Source organism: Castor canadensis, chromosome 6, assembly GCF_047511655.1.
Source record: "Castor canadensis chromosome 6, mCasCan1.hap1v2, whole genome shotgun sequence".
Lineage (NCBI taxonomy): Eukaryota > Metazoa > Chordata > Mammalia > Rodentia > Castoridae > Castor > Castor canadensis.
Window position 1 is genome coordinate 40,468,892 of NC_133391.1, and position 21,832 is coordinate 40,490,723.

General features: G+C 47.5%; 2 protein-coding genes, 1 long non-coding RNA gene and 2 other non-coding genes across 6 annotated transcripts in view; 4 read left to right on the forward strand and 1 right to left on the reverse strand.

Moving 5' to 3' along the window:
* Positions 1-15,052, forward strand: Foxm1 (forkhead box M1). Of its 2 annotated transcripts, none has more exons than XM_074076285.1 (9): positions 1-133; positions 2,347-2,894; positions 3,871-4,022; positions 5,310-5,501; positions 7,679-7,807; positions 8,798-8,842; positions 9,425-9,497; positions 9,642-9,817; positions 14,027-15,052. In XM_074076285.1, the coding sequence occupies exons 2-9, from the start codon at positions 2,390-2,392 to the stop codon at positions 15,050-15,052; spliced, it is 2,298 nt and encodes a 765-aa protein (XP_073932386.1). In that variant the 5' UTR covers positions 1-133; positions 2,347-2,389. The 2 variants fall into 2 exon arrangements, with proteins under 2 accessions (XP_073932386.1, XP_073932387.1); XM_074076286.1 differs by having other exon boundaries at positions 9,428-9,497.
* LOC141424553 (small nucleolar RNA SNORA77) lies at positions 1,195-1,319 on the forward strand. Its single transcript, XR_012449454.1, has one exon. It is a non-coding gene; the product is annotated as a small nucleolar RNA SNORA77 (small nucleolar RNA).
* Positions 5,494-21,832, reverse strand: part of LOC141424082 (uncharacterized) — a 22,512-nt gene continuing 6,173 nt past the window's right edge. The window contains exons 2-3 of the long non-coding RNA XR_012448909.1: positions 14,005-17,317; positions 5,494-7,385 (exon numbers count right to left, since the gene is read on the reverse strand). This is a non-coding gene — a long non-coding RNA (uncharacterized lncRNA). The remainder of the gene's footprint in view (positions 7,386-14,004; positions 17,318-21,832) is intronic.
* Trnaa-ggc (transfer RNA alanine (anticodon GGC)) lies at positions 13,750-13,823 on the forward strand. Its single transcript has one exon. It is a non-coding gene; the product is annotated as a tRNA-Ala (tRNA).
* Tex52 (testis expressed 52) overlaps positions 18,457-21,832 on the forward strand; it is a 4,651-nt gene continuing 1,275 nt past the window's right edge. The window contains 1 exon segment of the mRNA XM_020187119.2: positions 18,457-19,001. Coding sequence (XP_020042708.2) covers positions 18,457-19,001 — 545 coding nt within the window.

A 21,832-nucleotide genomic window follows, 5' to 3' on the forward strand; every position in this document is an offset into this window, starting at 1 on the left:
CCTCCCTCCCGGGATCCCCGGGGTTCCCACCCCGCCCGCACCGCCGGGACCCGGCCGCCTGGCGCGAGTCCCCGTCCGGGCCTGGCTTGGCCCCAGCTTGGAGCGGCCGCGGCCGGCGGCGCTGCGGTCTGAGGTGAGCGGGGTGCAGGCATGGAGGCGGATGTCCGGCCCCGCAGGCAGGCAGGGAGAAGGGTTCGGGCGCCGCTTCCGCAAGGCCTGCGGGCGCCGAGGTGGCGGCGGCGGGCAGCGGGGCGCGGGGCGCGAGAGGAGGCTGGGGACCCCGGGAAGGAGGTCTGAATCAGGGCGCATGTTTTTTTCTGCATCCACCCGTTTGGCTTTGGTCTTGTAGCTTCTTTCTGCAAGCACTCCTTAGCTTTTCCTGGAAGAGTGACCTCTGCACCCCGCCCTTGGCTTCGGAGGGACTGGGGATGGCCTGCTTTCTGAGTGCGGGCTGGGGCTAGGCTGCAAACCGAGCTTGTCCTGCATTGAGTCAAAGACCCACTTGCCCTCGCTTTCCGACTCTCACCACCAAGCAACCCTGCCTCCAGGGTTTGAGGGCCCGGCCCCTGGCTCTGGGCATGTTGCAAGGTTTCTCTGTTCAGCACGGGGATGGGCGCAAAGGAGTCCAAGAAAAAATTAAGAATTAGATACCCTGTGTCCAATTGACGGGGGATGGAGGTGGGGGTTGGGGAGGAATAGGGCTGGAGAGAAATGAGGCAGAATTCAAACTAAGATTTGAAGAGAAACCAAGAGAGAAAGGAAGGGGAGGCCTCATGGTCGGGGAAGACCTGAGAACTCTAAGCAAATGGTGAATGTCAAAAAAAAAAAAAAAAAAAAAAAAGTGCAGTCGCTTTTTAAGGAGATGGCAGGTGTCTTAAAAAAGAGACAGCCAATTCCTCTGTTTCTCAAAGGACTCCAAAATAGAAAGATATGATTTTTACCTAATGGTAGAATAGTTCGTATAGATATTAAAAATATATTTTTTAAAACAGGTAAGACTATTTTCTAAGCATTTCAAAGCCCAGCTTAGCATATTAATGATGGCATATCCTGATGCTCACAGGGGTTATAGTCTCTGCTCTGAAAGAGAAATTAAGTAATAAAGTAACATGTTTACAAAGCTAAAATATGTATAAACACATGCGAATATTGAAATGTCACTATACAAACGTTTTGCAAATTGTGAAAGAAAATACACTTTTTATCTGCACCTGGTTGCAACCCCAGGCGATGCTTTTTCTGTCTGTCAGAGAAACATTCCAATGTGCTGTGGCTGCCTTGACCTGTCAGGGGTGATGCAGCTGCCTGGGAACACAGCGTGGAAAAAATAAATACTTTTTAAAAATTAATGCAAGAAGATTGGGAATATAAATCAGGGTAGAGCACTTGCCTAGCATTTGTGAGGCCTTGAGTTCAATCCCCTGTAATACACACACACACACACACACACAGAGATTCCAGGCGTGACCCAAACTGGCCTCAAACTCATGAGCCTCCTGCCTCATCCTCCAGAGTGCTGGCATTACACCACACCTGGCTTATCCTCTGATTCTTTAGGACTGATTTCCTCCCTACTCCACCACCCCGGCCCCCACCCCCGCCACTGGGGCTTGAAGTCAAGGCCTAAACCTGGAGCCACTCCACCAGCCCTTTTTTGTGATGGGTTTTTTCTGAGATAGGGTCTCATTAACTGTTTGCCAGGGCTGGCTTGGAACTGAGATCCTCCTGAGTAGACAGGATTACAGGCTTGTGCCACCAGTGCCTGGCTTGAGTGCCTGATCCTATTATTTACAAAGTAGCATGACAGAAGTACAAAGGCTTTTTGTCATATGGAATCAGTTTTGTCAGGACTCCTAATTACCATATGTCCTCCCATTCCAGCATTTTCCGGTCCTGTCCCTACAGTCACTGCAAGTGAGCTATCTGCATTACAGTAGGCAATAACAGAGACTTCCATGTTTTTGTAGATGTCTCACTCATTCTTGTGGCCATTCTTTTTTTGTGATACTGGGGTTGAACTTCGGGCCTCACACTTGCTAGGCTCTACCACTTGAGCCACTCCACAAAACTGTCAAACATTCTTAAGCTTCCAGGAGACTTTTGACTATCTCCTGCCCAGTTCCTCGTTCCCACTTTGAAGTGCTTCTGTTGGCTGCAGTTTTAGCTTCTGCTGGTCAGTAGGGCTCATCTGCTTATTGTCTAAGGTCTTTACAAAGCTCCAGGATCATTTACCTGGGCCTTTGGGCTCATGCACTTGGCCATACAGTGCAGAGGAACACTTTTCTCTCAAAGAATCCCTTCTCAGCCTAACAGATCTGACCTCCTGCTTCTCCTTGCCCTTTGCAGAGTCCATGCTGTGATTCTCAATGGAGAGTGAAAGCACAGATTCATGATGAAAACCAGCCCCCGTCGGCCACTGATTCTCAAAAGACGGAGGCTGCCTCTTCCTGTTCAAAATGCCCTGGGTGAGACATCAGAGGAGGAACCTAAAAGACCCCCTGCCCAACAGGAGCCTAGTCAAGCACAGGCCTCCAAGGAGGTGGCAGAGACCAGCTCTTGCAAGTTTCCAACTGGGATCAAGATTATCAACCACCCCACCATGCCCAGCACACAGGTGGTGGTCATTCCCAACAATGCCGACATCCAGAGCATTATCACAGCATTGACTGCCAAAGGAAAAGAGAGTGGCAGCAGCGGACCCAACAAATTCATCCTCATCAGCTGTGGAGGACCCCCAGCTCATCCTCCTGCCCTCCAGCCTCAAGTTCAAAGCAGCGATGATTCCAAAAGGACAGAAGTGATCACCGAGACGTTGGGCCTTAAGCCTGCAGCTAGGGATGTGAATGTTTCTAAGTCACCTGGAGCCCCTCCAAGGCAGAGACGGGAGAACTGTGGTACGTGGTCTGCAAGCCAAGGTGTGAGGAGTCTGGGCATCCATCTGTGGGAGCAAGGCCTGCAGTCAGTTGCTGCCTGCAATAGACAGGCATCCAGGCTGAATCAAGGACATTTCATCTTCCCTCATCCTGAAAGCTTGACACAGATCCTCTGTGCACCACCGAAAGGGTTATGGTTATAACTGTGCATTTCTGTTGCTTTATGTTGGAAAAGGCTTTGTTTTATCCTAAAGATAGTAAAGATTGATTTATTAGGACAGCAGAATTAATCCTCAAGGGGTGAAGTGGGTAGTTCAGGTAAACACTGACTACCTGGAAGCTGTGGGCCTTGAAGTTTTATCCAATCCAGTGGGGTTACCAGGTGGCATGAAACTGAGGGCCCTGCCCAAATGGTTTGGCCACTGTGCAGAGGCTGCCTGGATGGAGGAAGGCACACGCTAGGGCATTAATCCTCTTTGCCTTCCCATTTGTTCCCCTCTCCTACCCTTTCTGAGGCAGGGTCTGACTATGTATCCCGCTGGCCTCAAATTCATGATCTTCTGCCTCCACCTTCCTAATGCTGGTATTACAGGAATGCACCACCATGCTCAGCTTAAGGATTTGTTTATAATTTCAGTTAATTCTTTCCATTGATCCTATAAGGAAGTAAATCTCCATCCTAATAGAGGAGGAAGTTAAAGCATGGGGAAGAAAGGTGACTTTTTGTGCAGATATTCAGTAACCGATTTGTGAGGTTCCCTTGACAGATGTCTATGGTTCAGGCTGGCTGGTATTAAAAGGCAAATTGAACTACTCTTCTGAATTTCTCCTGAAGTCCACAGTGGGGCAGAGAAACTTTGAGCCACAGTAGACTCACCATGTATTCCCTGACCCTGAGGGTAGAGGTCTTGGAGGGGTGATCCCCAATCACCAGTTTTGACGGGTCTAGCAGGCATCTGATCAGGAATCTAATGGGGTCTTGGATTGTTCCGTCTAGCTGGGGCTGAGGCAGTGGGCTGCAGTCTGGACAACAGCCTAACCAATATCCAGTGGCTTGGGAAGATGAGTTCTGACGGGCTGGGCTCCTGCAGCATCAAGCAAGAGGTGGAGGAAAAAGAGAACTGCCACCTGGAGCAGACTAAGGTTAAGGTGAGCTGTTCTAGCACTTGCTCGGGAAGTCAGAGACAATGCAGGGAGTTTCTAAGAAGGGAGATGGATCAAGTGCCTTGCTGGAGTGGAATCTGTAAGTTCTAGTTTTACCACTGCATATGGTGCTCTTCTGTGTGACTTCTGAGCTACTTTTCTGTCTGGAATCTTTTCCTCCTCCATCTGTGACTTTCTGAGGGCAGATTCCCTGGCTCACTTTGTATTTCTCTAACAGTGAGATTAGTATCCTGCCCTTAATAAGTACTTGGTAGGTATTCAGGAAGTGATTAATAGGTCTTACTTTGGGAAGCCACTTGAAATTTAAAGAGGCATCCCAACAGTATGAATTGAATATATGAATTGAATATAGCACCTTCAGTAAGATAGTTTTTTGTAGTTTGTTTTGGCAGTACTGTTGTTTCTAGGCAAGTGCTCTTCTATACTATTTATTTTTCAAATAGGGTCTCACATTTTTGCCCAGACAGGCTTGGACCTTGATTCTCCTATTTAGGCTTCCCACATAACTGGGATGACAGCCACTTGCCACCACGCCCAGCTTTTTATTGATCGAGATGGGGTCTTGCTAACTTCTTGTCTGGGCTGGCCTGAGCAAAAATCCAATCTCCGCTTTGAAAGTAGATAGGATTACAGGTGTGAGCCACTATACTCAGTGAAAATTTACTTGGATGTATACATGAGTAAATATTAAATGAACTATATTTAAATATACAGCTATCCTGAATAAAGTTATGTCTCAATTTTTTTCAAGTGTAAATGATCAGATCTTTGCCTATGACTTAGCCAAATGTGTGAGTGTTGGAGATTCTTGTCCCATACTCTTGGGAATGTTTCTTTCATACAAACATTGAAATGAGTTTATTTACATCAGGAATAGAAAGACCTAGGCCTCTTGATCCAAAGGTCTGAAAAATGGGCACAAATTAGTATAAAATCTGTGCTTTGAGAGTCATAGTATATACCCGAACTGGAGAAGTTTCAACTAGAAGGGACCAAACTTTGTCATATCAAACAATATCTTCAACAAAGTGCACAACAGATAGTAAGCGGTTCCTGTTGGTAGGGTCTAGTCTAAATCATCTCCAAGATTCTTTCTAATCCTAAACTTTATTCCACTATGGAGCAGTGGTCTGAGATGAGTGTGTTTCTAATAATTTCTATGACATAAGACTCTCTTGGGGATGTTCTCAAGAGGCCAGGGCAGGGGTTGTTCTTGTGACCTCTTCCACATCATTGCCTTTTCTCTTTCCCTTTGGCTTCTCTTACCTTCAGGTTGAGGAGCCCTCGGGAACATCAACGTCCTGGCAGGACTCTATGTCTGAGAGGCCACCCTACTCTTACATGGCCATGATACAGTTTGCCATCAACAGCACTGAGAGGAAGCGCATGACCTTGAAGGACATCTATACTTGGATTGAAGACCACTTCCCCTATTTTAAACACATTGCCAAGCCAGGCTGGAAGGTAATATGTCCCCTAACCACCAAAGTCAAGGTCATGCTGGCCTGACAACTGCTTTGGGGTAGCAGTCATGTACAAAGGATGCTACAACTATAAACAAATGTGTCTTTTGGATTGACTTACTTCATCCCAACAAATCTAGGCAATATTAGTAAGAGCTCTGTAGCCACAACCTCACTACTCCCGAAAGTTTATGGGAGAGGCTTCAATGTAGCACTAAGCCCACCTTTGTGCCACACTGAACAGTAGTCCTAAGTACAGTAGCTGAAGTAAGTTTTATGAAAAAGTCTTACTGAGAAAAAAAAAAACAAACTGCCAGGCCTCATGAGCCCAATAAGATCACGTATCATTTCTAATGTGTAGCACTTTTCCTCTTTCTTCCTCCCTCCCTTCCTTCCTTCCTTGTTTTGAAATGGGATCTCACTATGTAGCCCAGGCTGGTCTTGAAGTCACAATCCTCCTGCCTCAGCTTCCTGAGTAGCTAGGACTATAGACATGCACCACCATGCCCAGCTGGACAGGCCTTTTCTTCATTTTCTGCATGAGAACACTGAGATACCTGGGAATTGATGTAGCTTGCGCAGTTGGTCAGTGTCAGAGTCACAAGGTAATTTGCTGGTGGAATAGCTCAGGTGGTAGAGCGCCTGCCTAGCAAGCATGAGGCCCTGAGTTCAAACCCCAGGGCCTTTTTTATTTAAAAAAAAAAAAAGCAAAGTATTTCTTGTGACAAATGATGAATTCTAAGCCATGGATAGTCTGTTTTGTTTCATTTTCCCCATAGTAGGACACTTAACTTCCTGGCTTCTTCCTTTCTCTCGCCTACTTGTCTTGGTATTGATTACCACTGCACAGTCTCTACTTTCCTAGCCTGTGGCAGCTGTCTTCTTTTTGTTACATTACACTGAAATTTTTTTATTGGACCTTTTGGTAGAAATGAGATTTGCCAGGCTAGGGGTGTAGCTCAATGACAGAGCACTGGCCTAGCACACACAAGGCCCGGAGTTCAATCCCCAGCACTGAAAAAAAAAAAAGTCAATAGGAGCTGGTGGCTCATGCCTCTGATCCTAGCTACTCAGGAGGCAGAGATAAGGAGGATCATGGTTCAAGGCCAGCTCAGGCAAATAGTTTGACAGACCCTATCTTGAACATACCCAACATTTACACAAAAAAAAAAAAAAGCTGGCAGACTGACTGAAGTGGTAGAACACCTACTTAGCAAGTATGAGGCCCTGAGTTCAAGTCCCAGTCCCACCAAAAAATTAAAATGTGGGATTTGCCAGAAAGGATAATCCTGTCAGACAGCATGTGGCCTCCTGTTTGCAATTCTGTGTTTGGTGTAGCCTGTCCCATACTGCCTATCTGTGATGCTGAAACCTGCCTTCCCCGTCACCACTTAGAAGCCTGGGTCCCAGATACCAATGTGTGGGTCATGTTCGATCCCCAGATCAGTGTGTTCCTGGATCTGAAAAACAAGGTTTCCAGGATCTGAGGAGTTGTTTGTTTGTTTTTGTTTTATTTTCTTAAAATAGGGTCTCCCTATTTTAGCAAGTTCAGGGTTGCCTTTGAACTTCCAGTCCTTCTGCCTAAGCCTCCTGGGTACTGGGATTACAAATATGTACCACCATGCCTGGCCACAGAAGTGTTTTTTTCTTAACTGATACCCCTGCACCTTTAGACCTTTCTCCACGGATGGTGTGATGGGTGGGAATCCTCTCATTTCTTCTGATGCCAAAGGATTAGCTCTGGAAAGCACAGGGGTCTGTCCTGCGAGCTGTTCCCACACCTTGACTGCCCAACTCAGTCTTGTCTCCTTTCTCTCCACATCAATCTTGAGGCAGAACTTGCTGGTGTAAAGTTCCTCCACGGGTTCTCCTTTTCACCTCAGTCCTGTACCATGATAGAGAACAGGAACAGAGAAGGGAGCTTTCAGCCCAGGGTCTATAGCTGAGGAGGTGGGTCAGGTCTTTATCACCAAGGATGTAGGGCTGAGGTTGTCGGTCTGTATTGTGTAGTCTCAAGAAGAAACCTGCCAACAGGCGAAGTTACAAGGACCCTGGGCAAAACCTGTGCCAAACATGCCAAGAGAGGCCATGTCTTGTGCCCCTCCCCAACCCTCACCCCCAGCTTCAGAAGCGGTGTTTCTGAAGCTAAATTAACTGTGGCCATCTCTCTTCCTTCAGAATTCCATTCGCCACAATCTTTCTCTCCATGACATGTTTGTTCGGGAGACATCTGCCAACGGCAAGGTCTCCTTCTGGACCATTCATCCCAGCGCCAATCGCTACTTAACGTTGGACCAGGTGTTCAAGGTGAGTGTCCTGGTTTCATCCACATAGGGCCAGAGTTGGAGGTTGTAGAGCTAGCTCAAAGAGGAACGAGACCTTGTGACACTATGATTTGATCAGGGGAGAGTCAGGAGCCTGCCAGCCAGTTAGTGACGTGCATAAAACACATTGTTGATAAATACCAAGTGACACTCCTTTGTGCTAGACCAAGACACAGAGGAGGACTGTTCTGACCCAAAATAGAGGACTTCCAAGCACAGTTTTTTTTGAACTCCCCTATGAATAAAAGTGGCCTGGAGCACTTGTTACAACACAGCTTTCTGGCCCCTGTCTTGGTGTTCCTAATTCACTGAGTCTGGGATGGGCTGGGAGTTTGTATTTCCAATAAGTATTTCAGTGATTCATACAAAGAAAATCTGGGAAACTTTGATCTAAAGCTCTTCTTGGCTGGGCAGAGTGGTTCATGCCTGTAACCCTAGCAACTTAGGAGGCAGCGGTCAGGAGGATCTCAGTTCAAACCTAGACTGGGAAAAAAGTTATCAACTGACAGCTGGGCACGGTGGCACGCACCTGTCATTCTGGCTATGCAGATAGTCTAAATAGGAGGATTGAAGTCCAGACTGGCCTGGGCATAAAAGTGAGACCCTATCCCAAAAATAACTTGAGCAAAAAGAGCTGAGGATGTGGCTTAAGTGGTAGAGTGCCTGACTAGCAAGACTGGGGTCCTCAATTCAACACTCAGTACCACCAAAAAAAAAAAAAAAAAAAAAACAACCCTTCTTTAGTCTAGAAACCAGAAACAGAGCCACCATCTTTTCAGAAGAAGCTGATATTTTGAGATTTCTGAGTGTCCATCAGGATACTGGCAACTATAACCACTTTCCTGGGAGGGACAGTTGTCCGGGGTGTCCTTTGGCATTCATCAGGAATAGATTTCTTCCCCGTCTGGTCAGATTGGCCACGCTGGTGGTAACTTCATCTCATTTCTCTCCCATTATGCCTGGCGCCCACCAGCCACTGGACCCAGGGTCTCCACAATCGCCCGAGCACTTGGAATCAGTAAGATTCTTTCCCTCTGGCTCGGGGCTTGGCCTTGTTTCCTTTTGCTGCTCAGCATGGCTTTAGGGGGCAGAGACACGCTGTTGGTGCTGGGAAGGGAGCCTGTGGCCATGTGACTGCCAGCTTTGAAAACAGCACCTGGAGGCCTCTGGGAGTAACCAGTGCGAGGCTGCTGGTCACTTGCCCACTTCTTCCCTTCCCATGGGCATCCCAAAGGTGCCTGAGCAGAGCAGGGCAGAGCATGGAATGGCAAGAGGACCTGCCACTGTAAGGACAAGCAAACAGCGTAGACCTTGCAGGCGGCAGTTCTCTTGGCTGGGCTTTTCTCTGCCCTCAGGTAGCTACATGCTTAAGCATCCCCTGGGGGTGGCAAGGACCATCCTGCTCTCAACTGTCTGGATGCTGTCTACCCTCTACTAAGGAAGGCTTGGGAGATTGTGCCTACCTGCGTCCATCCCCTCAGACTGGCCTTTTTTCCTGGGCTGTCGGTTAGCTCAAGTGCATCAGCTCAAGCTGGCAGGATTCCGCTGTCCCCTTTTACCTTCTTAACCTAGGTTTCTTTCTCTCCCAATCTGCCACAAGCAGCAGCAGAAACGACCCAATCCTGAGCTCCGCCGGAACGTCACCCTCAAAACGGAACTCCCACTGGGTGCACGTGAGTATGCGGGTCTCGAGCCCAGCCCTTGTCTGGGGATTCTTTTCCCAGCTTAAAGGAATCTGAGCCCAGAGAGCAAAATTCCTGGCCGAGATGGGTGGACTCTGGGCTCTGCTGCTCTTGATCTCTCCTGTTTTCTCCTAGGACGGAAGATGAAGCCACTGCTACCACGGGTCAGCTCGTACCTAGTGCCCATCCAATTCCCAGTGAACCAGTCCCTGGTGCTGCAGCCCTCAGTGAAAGTGCCACTGCCCCTCGCGGCTTCACTCATGAGCTCAGAGCTTGCCCGCCATAGCAAGCGGGTCCGCATTGCCCCCAAGGTGAGCGTTCTCTTTTTCTGCAACGAGAGACTCCAGACAATTAAAAATGATGGACCTACAGCTTGTGAAATATTCTTCTAAGTGTTCCTTGAGAAACTTACAAATCTAGCTGGGTAAGCAAGTCACAAAAACACAGGGTAACTTAATAGCATTATAGTAGCTAAGAAGGAATCTGGATTTTGTTATAAGTGGTGTCAGAAGGCCCATAAATACCTGATGAGTTGGTAAGAATGCAGACAAGGGCAATTATGACACATGGACTGGGACGGGTGAGGAAGAGTTCAGGAGGCAGAAGGTCCTAGAAAGAAGTGGATCTGGGTGGGCTAGCACATGTGGACAGAGCACACTGCTGGGCAGCACATGGGCAGGAGATGTGGGTTTGAACCTTTGTTCCTGGTAGTAGTAGAGTAGACCCCCTTTCACTTGGGGTTTCAGCCTCAGTCCTGTTGGCATTTGGGGCTGGATAATTCTTTGTGGGGATTGTGCACTGTTTTCCCACCATGTATCAGTAGCACCCCCAGCTATGATAATTAAAATGCCTCTGACTTGCCCCTGGGTAGAGAAATCATCTCTGGTTGGGCATCTTTGGTATAGTTTGGGGGAAAGTTAAGAAGGATAAGGTAAGATCACACTGATGGCCCATCAAGTTTGGACTTAACCCTGGGGAGACAGTTTTGTGAGCAAGTCTGATGTGTAACCAAAGTAAGGGGTGCCCTGCACCTCCTTTAGTGAGGTAGGAATGGCATGGACTCAAGTTGAGAGAGTTGGGTTGGCTTTTTCCTTTTTTCTTTTTTAGTGTAACAAGTTTGAACTCAGGGCTTTTTGTTTATAAAGAAAGTACTCTACTGCTTAAGCCACACCTCCAGTCTTTTGAAGATGAGGTCTTGAGATCTATTAGCCCAGGCTGACCTTGAAACTCAGCCTCCCAAGCAGCTAGGATTGCGCTGGTGGAGTAGCTCAAGTGGTAGAGCACCTGCATAGCAAGGTCCTGAATTCAAACCACAAAAAAAGTACAGCCAGAAAAAAAAACAAAAGTAGCTAGGATAACAGGTGTGACCCACCAGTGCTTGGCTGTATTGGCTTTTATTAATTTATTTAGAGACAGGACGGCCTTGAACTTATGATCCTCCTGCCTCAGCCTCCCTAGTACTGAGATTACAGATGTGTGCCAAGTCTGGCTCTTGCTTTTATTTTAATTTAAAATTTAATTTAATTAAAATGTGGAGGGGCCGGGGTTTGAAGTCAGTGCTTTGCATTGCAAAGTAGGCACTCTACAACTTGGGCCACACCTGCGGTCTGTTTTGCTTTAGTTATTTTAGAGATGGGTTTGGCAGTGGCAGGGGGCGGGGGAGGCAGTCCAAACTGTGATTCTCCCAAACTCAGTTTCCAAGTAGCTAGGGTTACAGGCGTGAGCCACCAACACCCAGCTGTATTTAATAATTTTTAATTAAAAAATATTTTTAGGGCTGAGGATGTAGCTCAGTGGTAGAGCACTTGCCTAGCATGTCCAAAGCTCGTTCCCCAGCACAAATCAATCAATCTAAAATATGTTACACATGATATTATACATATCATACTTCTTCCCCCTCCCCCTTTTAGCTACATTCCATCTTCCCTCTCCTACCTTTACCCACATCACACCTGCTGCCCAGATAATAATGCATGTTAACCAGGGGTGGCTGCGCATGCTTGTAGTCCCAACTACTCTGCAGGCTAAAGTAGAAAACACAGCAAGATGCTAGCTCCTAAAAAAAAAAGATAATTTACTATGCTTTCTTCCCTATTTTAGCCATGCTCTTGGTACAGTATCCACACAGAGCCAACCACAGCCATTTTGTATATAACATACAATGCATAAAATACTGAAAATGTGACCATGGTGCCCATGTCTTTTCTTTGGCGGGGGTGGGGGCAAGGAATACTACTTGAATTTGAAATGCTTTGCCACTAGAGCCGCACCTCTTGTCCATTTTTGCTCTGGTTATTTTGGAGATGGGGGTCTCAAAAACTATTTTCTTGGGATGGCCTTCAACTGAGATCTTTCTGATCTCAGCCTCCCAAGTACCTAGGATTACAGGTGTGAGACACCAGCACGTGGTTAGGTTATTTGATAGGGTCTTGTATTTTTGCCTAGGGCCAGCCTAGATCTCAATCCTACTACTACTTAAAGCCTCCCACATAGCTGGAATTACAGGCTTACAATACCACATCCAGCTTATTGGTTGAGGTGGGGTCTGCTAATTTTTGCCCTGGCTAACCTTCTGCCTCCCATGTAGGTGGGATTACAGCCATGGGCCACCTCGCCCAGGTCTATGTCTGTCTCTCTCTCTCTCTCTCTCTCTCTTTCTCTCTCTTTGGTGGGACTGGGGTTTGAATTCAGCTTTGTGCTTACAAAGCAGGTGCTCTACTGCTTAAACCATACCTCCAGTCCATTTTGCTCTGGTTATTTTGGAGATAGGGGTCTATCGAACTATTTGCACAGGCTAGCCTTGAACTGCAATCCTCCCAATCTCAGTCTCCCAAGTAGCTAGGATTACAGGCATGAGCCATCAGCATCTGGTTTATGTCCATCTTTTTCTAACTGAGCATACTTCATGAAAGGCTTATGTCACTTGGCACAGTTCTAATTCATCGTTTTTAGTGTCCATATAATTTCCCATAAATATCTTAACTCTTCTACTTTCATGGGCACATTTTGTTCCTTTTTTGCCCTATAAAAACAATAGTGCAACAAATTTATCTTTTTTTTTTGGCTGTACTGGGATTTGAAATCAGGGCTTCATGTTTACTAGGCAGGCCTCTACCACTTGAGCCACGCACCCATCCCTGTAATAAATATCTCACTAGTGCTTTTATATTTATGGGATAGAGACCTAGACATGAGATTGCTGTGTGAAAAAAGAGATTATATTCCACAAAAGGTGATTCTTCACATGTCATCCAGCCATACGTGATAATATCTGTCTTCTTAATATTTGCCAGTGTGGTGTGTGTAACTCCTATCTTTAATTTTGCCTTTCCTTATTCAGCACTAAGTTTGAGCACCTTCTCACTAGGTTTGGTCATTTGAAGTTGTTCTCCCAAATTGCTTCTCTGTGGACATTGCCCATTTTGCTACAGGGTCTTGCTATTTATTTGCAACAGCTGTTTTTTGTTAAAATATTAGCCTATCTTTTGTGCTGAAGATATTTTTCTGCTTGTATTGTTTCTTACCTTGTTTATGGTGTCTCTAGCTAGAGTCAACATTTAAATTTGTATGTAGTCAAATACGTTTCTCTTTTACAGCTTCTGGTCTTCCCATCTTGGTTAAGAAAGGCACTCCACCATCAGATTGTGCCTGTAGGCTCCCTACATCCTCTTTCAGAATTTGTATAGGTGTCAGGTTTTAATTTTTAAATTTAAGTCTTTGTTATAAAGGGGTCCAATTCTCAGCACCACAAGAAAGAAAAGTCTTTGTATACAGTATAAATAAGTACCCAATTTTATTTTCTTCCAGGTAGATACTAATTATGCCAGTACTATATTAAGTACACACTTACCTTTTATTTTCTTTTTGGTGCTAGGGATCAAACCCAGAACCTTGTGCTTGCTAGGCATTTGCTCTACCACTGAGCTATGCCCCCCAGTCCCAACAGTCTCATATCTTACCCTAGAATTAAACTGCCACCTTCATCATATATTATATTCTCATGCTTAAAAGATTTTAAGACAGAGAGGGTGAATTCAACTATGATATATTGTAAGAACTTCTGTAAATGTCACAATGTACCCCCAGTACAACAATTTAAAAAAAGTTCAAAAAAAAAAATGAGAAGCCAGGTGTTGGTGGCTCATGCCTGTAATCCTAGCTACTCAGGAGGATTACCGTTCAAAACCATCCTGGGGCAAATAAGAGACATTATCTTGAAAATACCCAACATAAAAACAGGACTGGCAGAGTAGCTCAAGTGGTAAGAGCACCTGCCTGGCAAGTATGGGGCCCTGAGTTCAAACCCCAGTGCTGCCAAAAAAAGAAAAGATAAGAGCTGAGGGTGTAGTTCAGTGGCAGAGCTCTAGCCTAGCACAATGTTCAAGGCCCTGTCTTTAATTCCTAGTACAAAAAATAAAAGACAGGGGTATTGGTTCTAGTATGTCACTCAGTGTGGTTCTGTGGCATTAGGCTGAATGTGAGATGTGAGCTCTTTTACCTTGCCTCCACTTCCCTTTAAGGTACTGCTGGCTGACGAAGGCATAGCCCCTCTTCCCACTGCAGAACCGGTGAAGGAGGAAAAGCCCCTGCTTGGAGAAAGGCTGTTGCCTTTGCTTCCAGTTCAGTCTATCAAAGAGGAAGCAATCCACCCTGGGGAAGACACACCACACTTAGTGAGACCTATCAAAGTGGAAAGCCCTCCCTTGGAAGAGTGGCCTTCCCCATGCCTGTCAGTCAAAGAGGAGTCGTCTGTGTCCTGGGAGGATTCATCCTGCTCTCCCACCCCACGGTCAAAGAAGTCCTTTAGTGGGCTTAAGTCCCCAGCCCGCTGTGTCTCAGAAATGCTTGTGATTAAACGAAGGGAGCAGAGGGAGATGAACCGGTCTCGGAGAAAACAGCACCTGCAGCCTCCCTGTCTGGATGAGCCCGAGCTGGTCTTCTCGGAGGGCCCCAGCACGTCCCGAAGAGCCATGGAGCCCCCATTCCTAGCAGAGTCCTCAGAGCCTTTCTCCCAGCTTGGCTGCCCCCAGGAGGAGGGAGGACCTTTTAAGACACCTGTCAAGGAGACACTGCCCATCTCTTCCACTCCAAGCAAGTCTGTTCTCCCCAGAACCCCTGAGTCATGGAGGCTCACACCTCCAGCCAAAGTGGGGGGGCTAGATTTCAGCCCAGTACGAATCCCCCAGGGTGCCTTTGGGCCCCTGCCTGACTCCCTGGGGCTGATGGAGCTGAGCACCACGCCACTGAAAAGCATTCCCCTCTTTGACTCACCCCGAGAGCTCCTTAACTCGGAACCCTTTGATCTTGCCTCTGACCCCTTCAGTAGCTCTTCTCCCTCAGATCTGGAGGTCCCCAAGCCAGGCTCCCCAGAGCCACAGATCCCCAGCCTTTCAGCCAACCGCTCTCTCACAGAAGGCCTGGTTCTGGACACAATGAATGACAGCCTCAGCAAGATCCTGCTGGATATCAGCTTCCCTGGCCTGGAGGACGACCCGCTGGGCCCTGACAACATCAACTGGTCTCAGTTCATTCCTGACCTTCGGTAGAGACAAGGCCTTACCCTTGCCCTTGATGCCTCAGCTGTCCATCATTCTGGGTGCTCGTGTAGCTGGAAAGTCCAAGGCTCAATGCACCGTAGACCCCCGAGGGAGGAGTGTAGGCAGGGACCACACTGCTTCTCGTAGCTCCACCAGGCCTGATTATGCTGAGGTAGTAGTCACACCTTAGTCGCTGCCAGAACCTTGCAAGCAGCTGGGTCTTTGTAACTGGTCTCAGTGCCACACACTCTCCCAGAGAATCTGATTCCTGTACTCTTCCTGCCAGGAGCTGAAGGCTGGGAATGACCAAAGTAATGTTGAAAAGAGATAAGGAAGTCCCCATTCCGTTTCTATCTGTGCCCAGCAGTCCCTCACCTTCCCTGCTCTTTGCAGGGTGGCCCCTGTAAATAGTGTAAATTCTCCAAATTCTCCTCTAATTATAAATGTAAGCTTATTTCCTTAGATCATTATCTAGAGACTGCCAGAGGTGAGTAGGACAAGGGGTTGCACTTTGCTTCTGTTCCTGGCTTTGGTTCCTAGAGAGGGAAGGACCTGCAGTGCACGGTTTCTTCCAGGCCAAAAGTACCTGGCTCAAGAGTTCTTTACTGTAGGCCCTAGTCTGCTTGCCAGGATCCCTTCTCTTGCCCCTCCCACTCACCTCCACATGTTCCCAAGCCAGCTTTCCCGCAGGAAGAAATCCTGGTTCAAAAGGTCTCTTGTATTGGGTCAAAAGTGTAATTTGGGGTGGGGGTGGATGCATCTGAAGCAGTGTGGGTACCCAGATGTGCCCCATTAGGTGTTTCTCTGATCATGCTAATCATGCCAGGGAGAAGGACCCTGACCTGCCTGGCTTCCTTAGCTTGCACCTCAGCTTTGCCAAGAGCCACCCTAGGCCCAGCTGGCTACATGTATGTGAGCCAGCTCCAGAACACTACTGTAACTACCTACTGAATAAAATCCAGGGTGGAACTGCCGGTCTCTGCTGGTCTCTGCTCTGTTGGTATCTAGGGGAGCTGGGAAAGAAGGGGTGATGATGGAAACTGGTGGAGAAGAGGCAAGGCCTGCAGCTGCCTGGGGGAGCCCTTGAAGGAGAGTACACAGGCTTTTGCATGAGTTCCCTCCCTGACTCTGAAATGGCTACATGCTGAAATTACCAGTTTGTTCAATGCTGGTCCTGACAAGAGTCCAACCTGCTGCCCAGCTCTTCTGAAAGGCAGCAAGGACCCCAGGGACTGCACAGCCTCCTTAAGACAGGTAAGAGCCTCCACCCTGTAGCTCCAGTCAGAAAGCATCACCATAGCAACCCCAGCAGCAAACAATGGTTCAAGAAAGGGCTCCCCACAAAGCCACTATCATGGCTCTGAGGCCCAGAGCAAGAATGACCAGCAACCCACAAAGATCGCCCCAAGGCCCAGGGCCAAGTGATGCATGTCGTACCAGAGAGCCTTTCCTGCAGGTAGGGGGTGTGCCTTTCCCTCTGATGGGCCAGAGCCTGTCCTTGTGGTGAGCTCTGCTTTTTCCTGGGCAACAGGCCTCTGGCACAAAAATTCTCCTGTCTTCCCCCTTTTAATCCTGTAGCATTATGAACACAGAGCTCAGAATAGAGGAGATGCCCAGTGGGCACAGGTTGAGTGTACCTTTTGAGCCCAAAATGCTTGAGACCAACCAGAAGTGTTTCTGACTTTGGAGTTTGGAATACCTTGGGGATAAACATGAAATTCATTTATGTTTTATATACACTTTATATACATAGCCTAAAGGTAATTTTGTACAATACATTTAGTGTGTCTGCATTTTAACTGCAACCGGTCACATAAGGTCAGGATAGAATTTTCCACCTGTGACATCATGCCCATAACTCAGGAAAACTCAGATTTGGGGCATTTTGGCTTTTGGATTTTTAGATTAGGGATGTTTAGCCTGTAACTCATCTTTCAGACTACTCTCTCTGGGGTGAACCTGAGGACCTGTCCATGAGTCAGGCTCTGTGCTGTGTAACGCTACTTCACACAGTTGAGTGCTGAAAATGAGCACAGAAAGCTCAAGCTGCTGCTATGCCACTCATTCAGTGAGTTCCTCACCTTCATCTAGTCTTGCATTCTGCATCTGACAAAATACCTGAGATAAGCAACTTAAAGGAGGAAAGGTTTTTTTGGGCTCACAGTTTTAGGGGTTTCTGTCCATGGTTGCTTGGTCCTGTTGCTTTGGATCTGTGGGGAGGCAGCACATCATGGTGGGAGCACATAGAAGTGAAAACTGCTCTCCTCATGGCTGCTGGAAAGCAAAGAGAAAGATAGGAAGATGGGCTGGGGGTTGTGGCTCAAGTGCTAAAGGGCTCACCTAGCAACATGAGGTCCTGAGTTCAAACCCCTGTAAAGGGTACTGGGTGTTGGTGTCTCATGCCTATAATCCTAGCTACCTGGGAGGCTGAGATCAGAAGATCTCTGGTTCTAGCCCAGCCCAGGCAAATAGTTTGCAAGACCCGTCTCCAAATAACCAGAGCAAAAAATGGACTGGAATGTGGCTTAAGGTGTAGAGTGCCTGCTTTGTAAGCACAAAGCCCCAGTCTCACCAAAAAAAAAACAAAAACAAAAACCAAACAGTACTGCCAAAAGAACCCCTCCCTGTAACCTTCCTTCCACCAGGCTCCATCTCCTAAAGGACCTACCACCTCCCAATAGTGCCACAGGTTAGGGACCAAACCTTTAACATGTGGGCCTATGTCCCCATAATGGGGACAATAGCAATACTTCCTCATAGAGGTGTGAGGATTAAATGAGATGCACAAAAGTAGAAAGCACTATGTCAATACATACATTTTATTTCACAGACAGAGCGCAGATAAAGGGAGGAAGTAACATTCTAGATGTTTCCATACTTGCTTGCATTTTAAGGAAAAGTGAGTGAAAGCAGCAATGACAGAGCAATAAGTAATAAGAGGAATCTGGGATGGAAAGACACCTGACCCTGATTTCTAGAGAAGAGCCTTCCTGGGATGTCACGAGGACCAGGAGCAAGGGAAAGTGTACTGGGCCATCCCCTGGTAATTCTCCCAGGCCTGATGGGCCAACCTCTTTGGAAGACCAGTTTCTGGGCAGGAATGTGGGGGCACCAGAATGGAGGGGGGTGAAAATGAAGAACGAGAGTTGAGAGAGGGTGGGAAATCAAAGCCAAAATATGAAACTATGGAAAGAGCAAAATTTGAGCAATCCCTGAGAATAACACAGAGAATAACATAGTAACTTCCAGTGAGCAGGACAGGAATGGAGAGATGGCTCCCCACCACATCCTGATGATGGTCCTGAGCTGGAGAAGGTTGGCAGCCCAGGCCTGGGAAAGACAGCAGAGTGCCTCGCCCCCTCCCTGTGCCCCTGCTGCACAGCTACCCCAGGGTCCTTTCTGTTTCTCCCCAGATGGTCCATGCCAATGACTCCCTCCCAACCCACCAAACGTGGGTTCAGCGTGAGTTCCTCCTCCCCAGGGAGCCCTGGGGATTACCTGGCTTCACCCAGCAAGCCTACCACCGGCTGGCCCTGAAGCTGCCACCCTGCACAGAAATGAAATCCGAGGTGCATCACCGCCTGATACACCCGTGGAAGAACGCAGCCCAGCACACCTGGGGCTTTCACACGTGGCTCGACGTGGGGCGTTTGCCAGCCACCTTCCCCACACGGCTTGACAAGCCCTACGATAGCAATGTCTGGCGCTGGCTGACCCATGCCCATGGCTGCCCCCCAGCAGAGCCCCCCATACCCCCTCCTTCCTGGATGGGCCCAAACAGCTTCCTGACCTTCATCCACTCTACCCCCATGTTCTTGGACACGAACAGAAAGAACCAGGTGATGATGAAGGTGAAGAGGGAACTGAAGGAGGTGGAGAAACTTAAGCTGAGGAGTGAAATAAGGGCACCTCCACTTGACACGCATGGCAACATTCTGCCCCCAGCGAACTTCAAGAAGTAAGATTGCCCCTGCCTTAGAGAGCTGTGCACAGGTGTCCCCTCCTTCTGGTGTCTAATTTGGTACTGTAATCTTCCTTTCCCATTGACGGTCACCTAGCCTTTTTTTTTTTTTTTTACAGTGCTGGGGATGGAGCCCAGGGCCTCTTGCATGCTAGACAAGTGCTCTACCACTCAGCCACACCCAAGCCCCTTACACTGTTTTCTGAATTAACTGGAAGGATGAGGTGGAGGAGGAAGAACAGCAAATGGAGGCACTTAGATATCTGACTAAAATACAACTAATTCTGGGTCCTGGAGAAGCTGAAAAATGAGGTTCAGACCCTGCCTTCAAGGAGCTTATGAAAAGACAGCACCAACCCCAGCCATGCCTAGGACATGCCTGAAGTGTGAGACAGACAGTGGGTGTTATAAGGAAGTCCATTATTATTCTTTTGTTTGTTTTGGTTTGTTTTTTGAGACAGTCTCACTATGTAACCCAGGTTGGCTTTGAACTTGTGATTCTCCTGTCTCAACCTCCTGGGTGCTAGGATTATAGGAATGCACCACTATGCCTGGCTATTCATTTTTGTTTTTTGTTTTGTTTTGTTTTTGCCAATGCTAGGGGTACAACACAGGGCCTTGTGCTTGCTAGGCAAGTGCTCTACCACTGAGCCACAGCCACCGCCCCTCATTATTTTTTTAACCTGAAAAAGAACACACAAATGGATCACATGCTTAAGGTGTGGGAGTATTAGGCTCCAAGATATTCACTGTTAATGGAGAGAGACCTGAAATGAAAGCTGGAATCAGAAGCCCTGGAATTAAGTCCAGAGAGCATTACTTTGGCAAGTGGCTTAGTTCAACCCCCTCATGGTTCAACCCCTACATTGACAAAACAGCAATCATAAAAACCTACCTCATGGGCAAGGATGAAATGGGTTAGTGAATGTGTAAAAGAGCTGAACCAAGGGCTGGGGGTGTGGCTCAGCTACATGGCACTTGCCTAGCACATACAAGACTCTAGGTTCCAACCACAGCATGGGAAAGGGAAGGAGGGAGGGAGGGAGGGAGGGAGAAAGGGGAACTAAACCAAAATTAGATGTCATTAGAGAAATTCAGAAGGCCAGACTGCTGCACTGGAGTGTCCCCCTCCACCCTCCAAAGGCTTAAATGCAGAAACCAGGGTTAAGGCTGGAAGACTTGGGCTGAGCTCCAGGCCCAGCTGAGTGGTTGGAGTGGAGACAGAAATGAAAGGAAGCGTTTGAGAACCCACAGCTCCTCCCTGCCTGCCCCTGGTGGGAACTCACAGATATTCCCAGATCTTGTCCAGTCCAGGTTTGGGCGTGGGTAACACGAAAGGAAGCAGGAAGCAAAGACAGAACAAGGGCATCAACCAAAGCATTGATGGGTTAGAGACAGAGGCTGTGGAGATTTTCATCCTGGGGCTGTGGCTCAGTGGTAGAGTGCTTGGTTAGCATGCATGAGGCCCAGGTTCAAGCCCCAGCACTGCATAAATAAATAAATGATGCCAAAGATTGGTGGGTTTTTTTGAGATTAGGCAGGACATTGTCTTCTTTCTGCTGTCCTGCTGTGAAGACTGTTGGTAGCTAATATGTCTGACACTTAGTCATCCAAAGTGAAATAAAAATTGGTGCCCTCTTCAAAGATTCAGTGGAAGCCAAGTGCTGGTGGCTTACACTATAATACTAGCTACTTGAGAGGATTATGTATTGGGAGGATCATGGTTCAAAGGCCAGCCCAGACAAATAGTTTGCAAAACCCCCTCTCCAAAATAACCAGAGCAAAATGGACTGGAGGTATGGCCCCAAGCAGGAGAGTGCTTGCTTTACAAGTGTTAAGCCCTGAGTTTAAACCTTAGTGCCACCCAGCAGTATTATTGAATGAATCCCTTGGGACCCTCACATAGAACCAAGGGCCTCAAACATGCTAGGCAAGCGCTCTATCCCTGCACCAGTAGATAGAAACCCACTGACCCCATTTTACAGATGGGGCATCTGAGATGGAGAGGTCAGCCCAAGTTCACACAGCTCCCAGGTCGCAAACCCACTCTCTTAAATTCTTTGAGCCTCACTTTTCCCAAGAATGCATTGGAGATGGGCCTGCTACCTTGCCAGTAAATGGCCTGGTGACTGGCATACAGAAGCGGTGAATGAAATGGTCACATTTAGTGTGACATCTACATGACAGAGTAGGAACCTGTTGTGGGTGCATCCTCTGGAGCCAGGAGCAAAGGAATGGGTCTCAGACAAGATTTGGTTTTGGCGAGTGCTGAGGATCAAATCCAGGGCTTTGTGTATGCTGTGTGTGCTCTGTACCACTGCCCTCCATCCCTAGCCAATCAGACAATGTTTTACTTTCTCCAGAAAAAGAGTATCTGAGCTGGACCTTGAAGGAGTTCTACAACTTCAGCAGTTTTGTAAAGGAAGGCTCAAAAAATTGTTAAATAAAAAATGTCTCCGGGGCCTGCTGAAGTAGCTCATTGGAGAAGTGCATGCTTAGTATGTACAAGACCCTAGGTTTGATCCCCAGCACAAGAACAACAAAAACATATAGACTGGTCAGTGAGTAGGTTTGGAGCACTAGCAATCCAGAGGACTTTGGATATCTAAGACAGATCTAAGCTCTCTAAGATGCTGTGATCTTGTTGGAGAAATAGAACATTAATTTATGACCCCAGCAGTTTCTAGTCTGGTGCCAGTGGTTCATGCCTGTAATCCCAGCTACTCAGGAGGCAAATGTAGTCATCCAAGGCTGGCCCAAGCAAACAGCTCATGACTCCATCTCAAAAATACTAAAAGCATGCCAGGTGCTGGTGGCTATAATCCTAG

What these genes read in the sequence shown, in the direction of transcription:
- Foxm1 (XM_074076285.1), top strand. Translation starts at nt 2,390, where the DNA reads ATGATGAAAACCAGCCCCCGTCGGCCACTGATTCTCAAAAGACGGAGG. An exon ending in GCAGAGACGGGAGAACTGTG is followed by an intron (nt 2,895 to 3,870) that starts GTACGTGGTCTG and finishes TGTTCCGTCTAG; the next exon opens with CTGGGGCTGAGGCAGTGGGC. An exon ending in CGTTGGACCAGGTGTTCAAG is followed by an intron (nt 7,808 to 8,797) that starts GTGAGTGTCCTG and finishes GGCGCCCACCAG; the next exon opens with CCACTGGACCCAGGGTCTCC.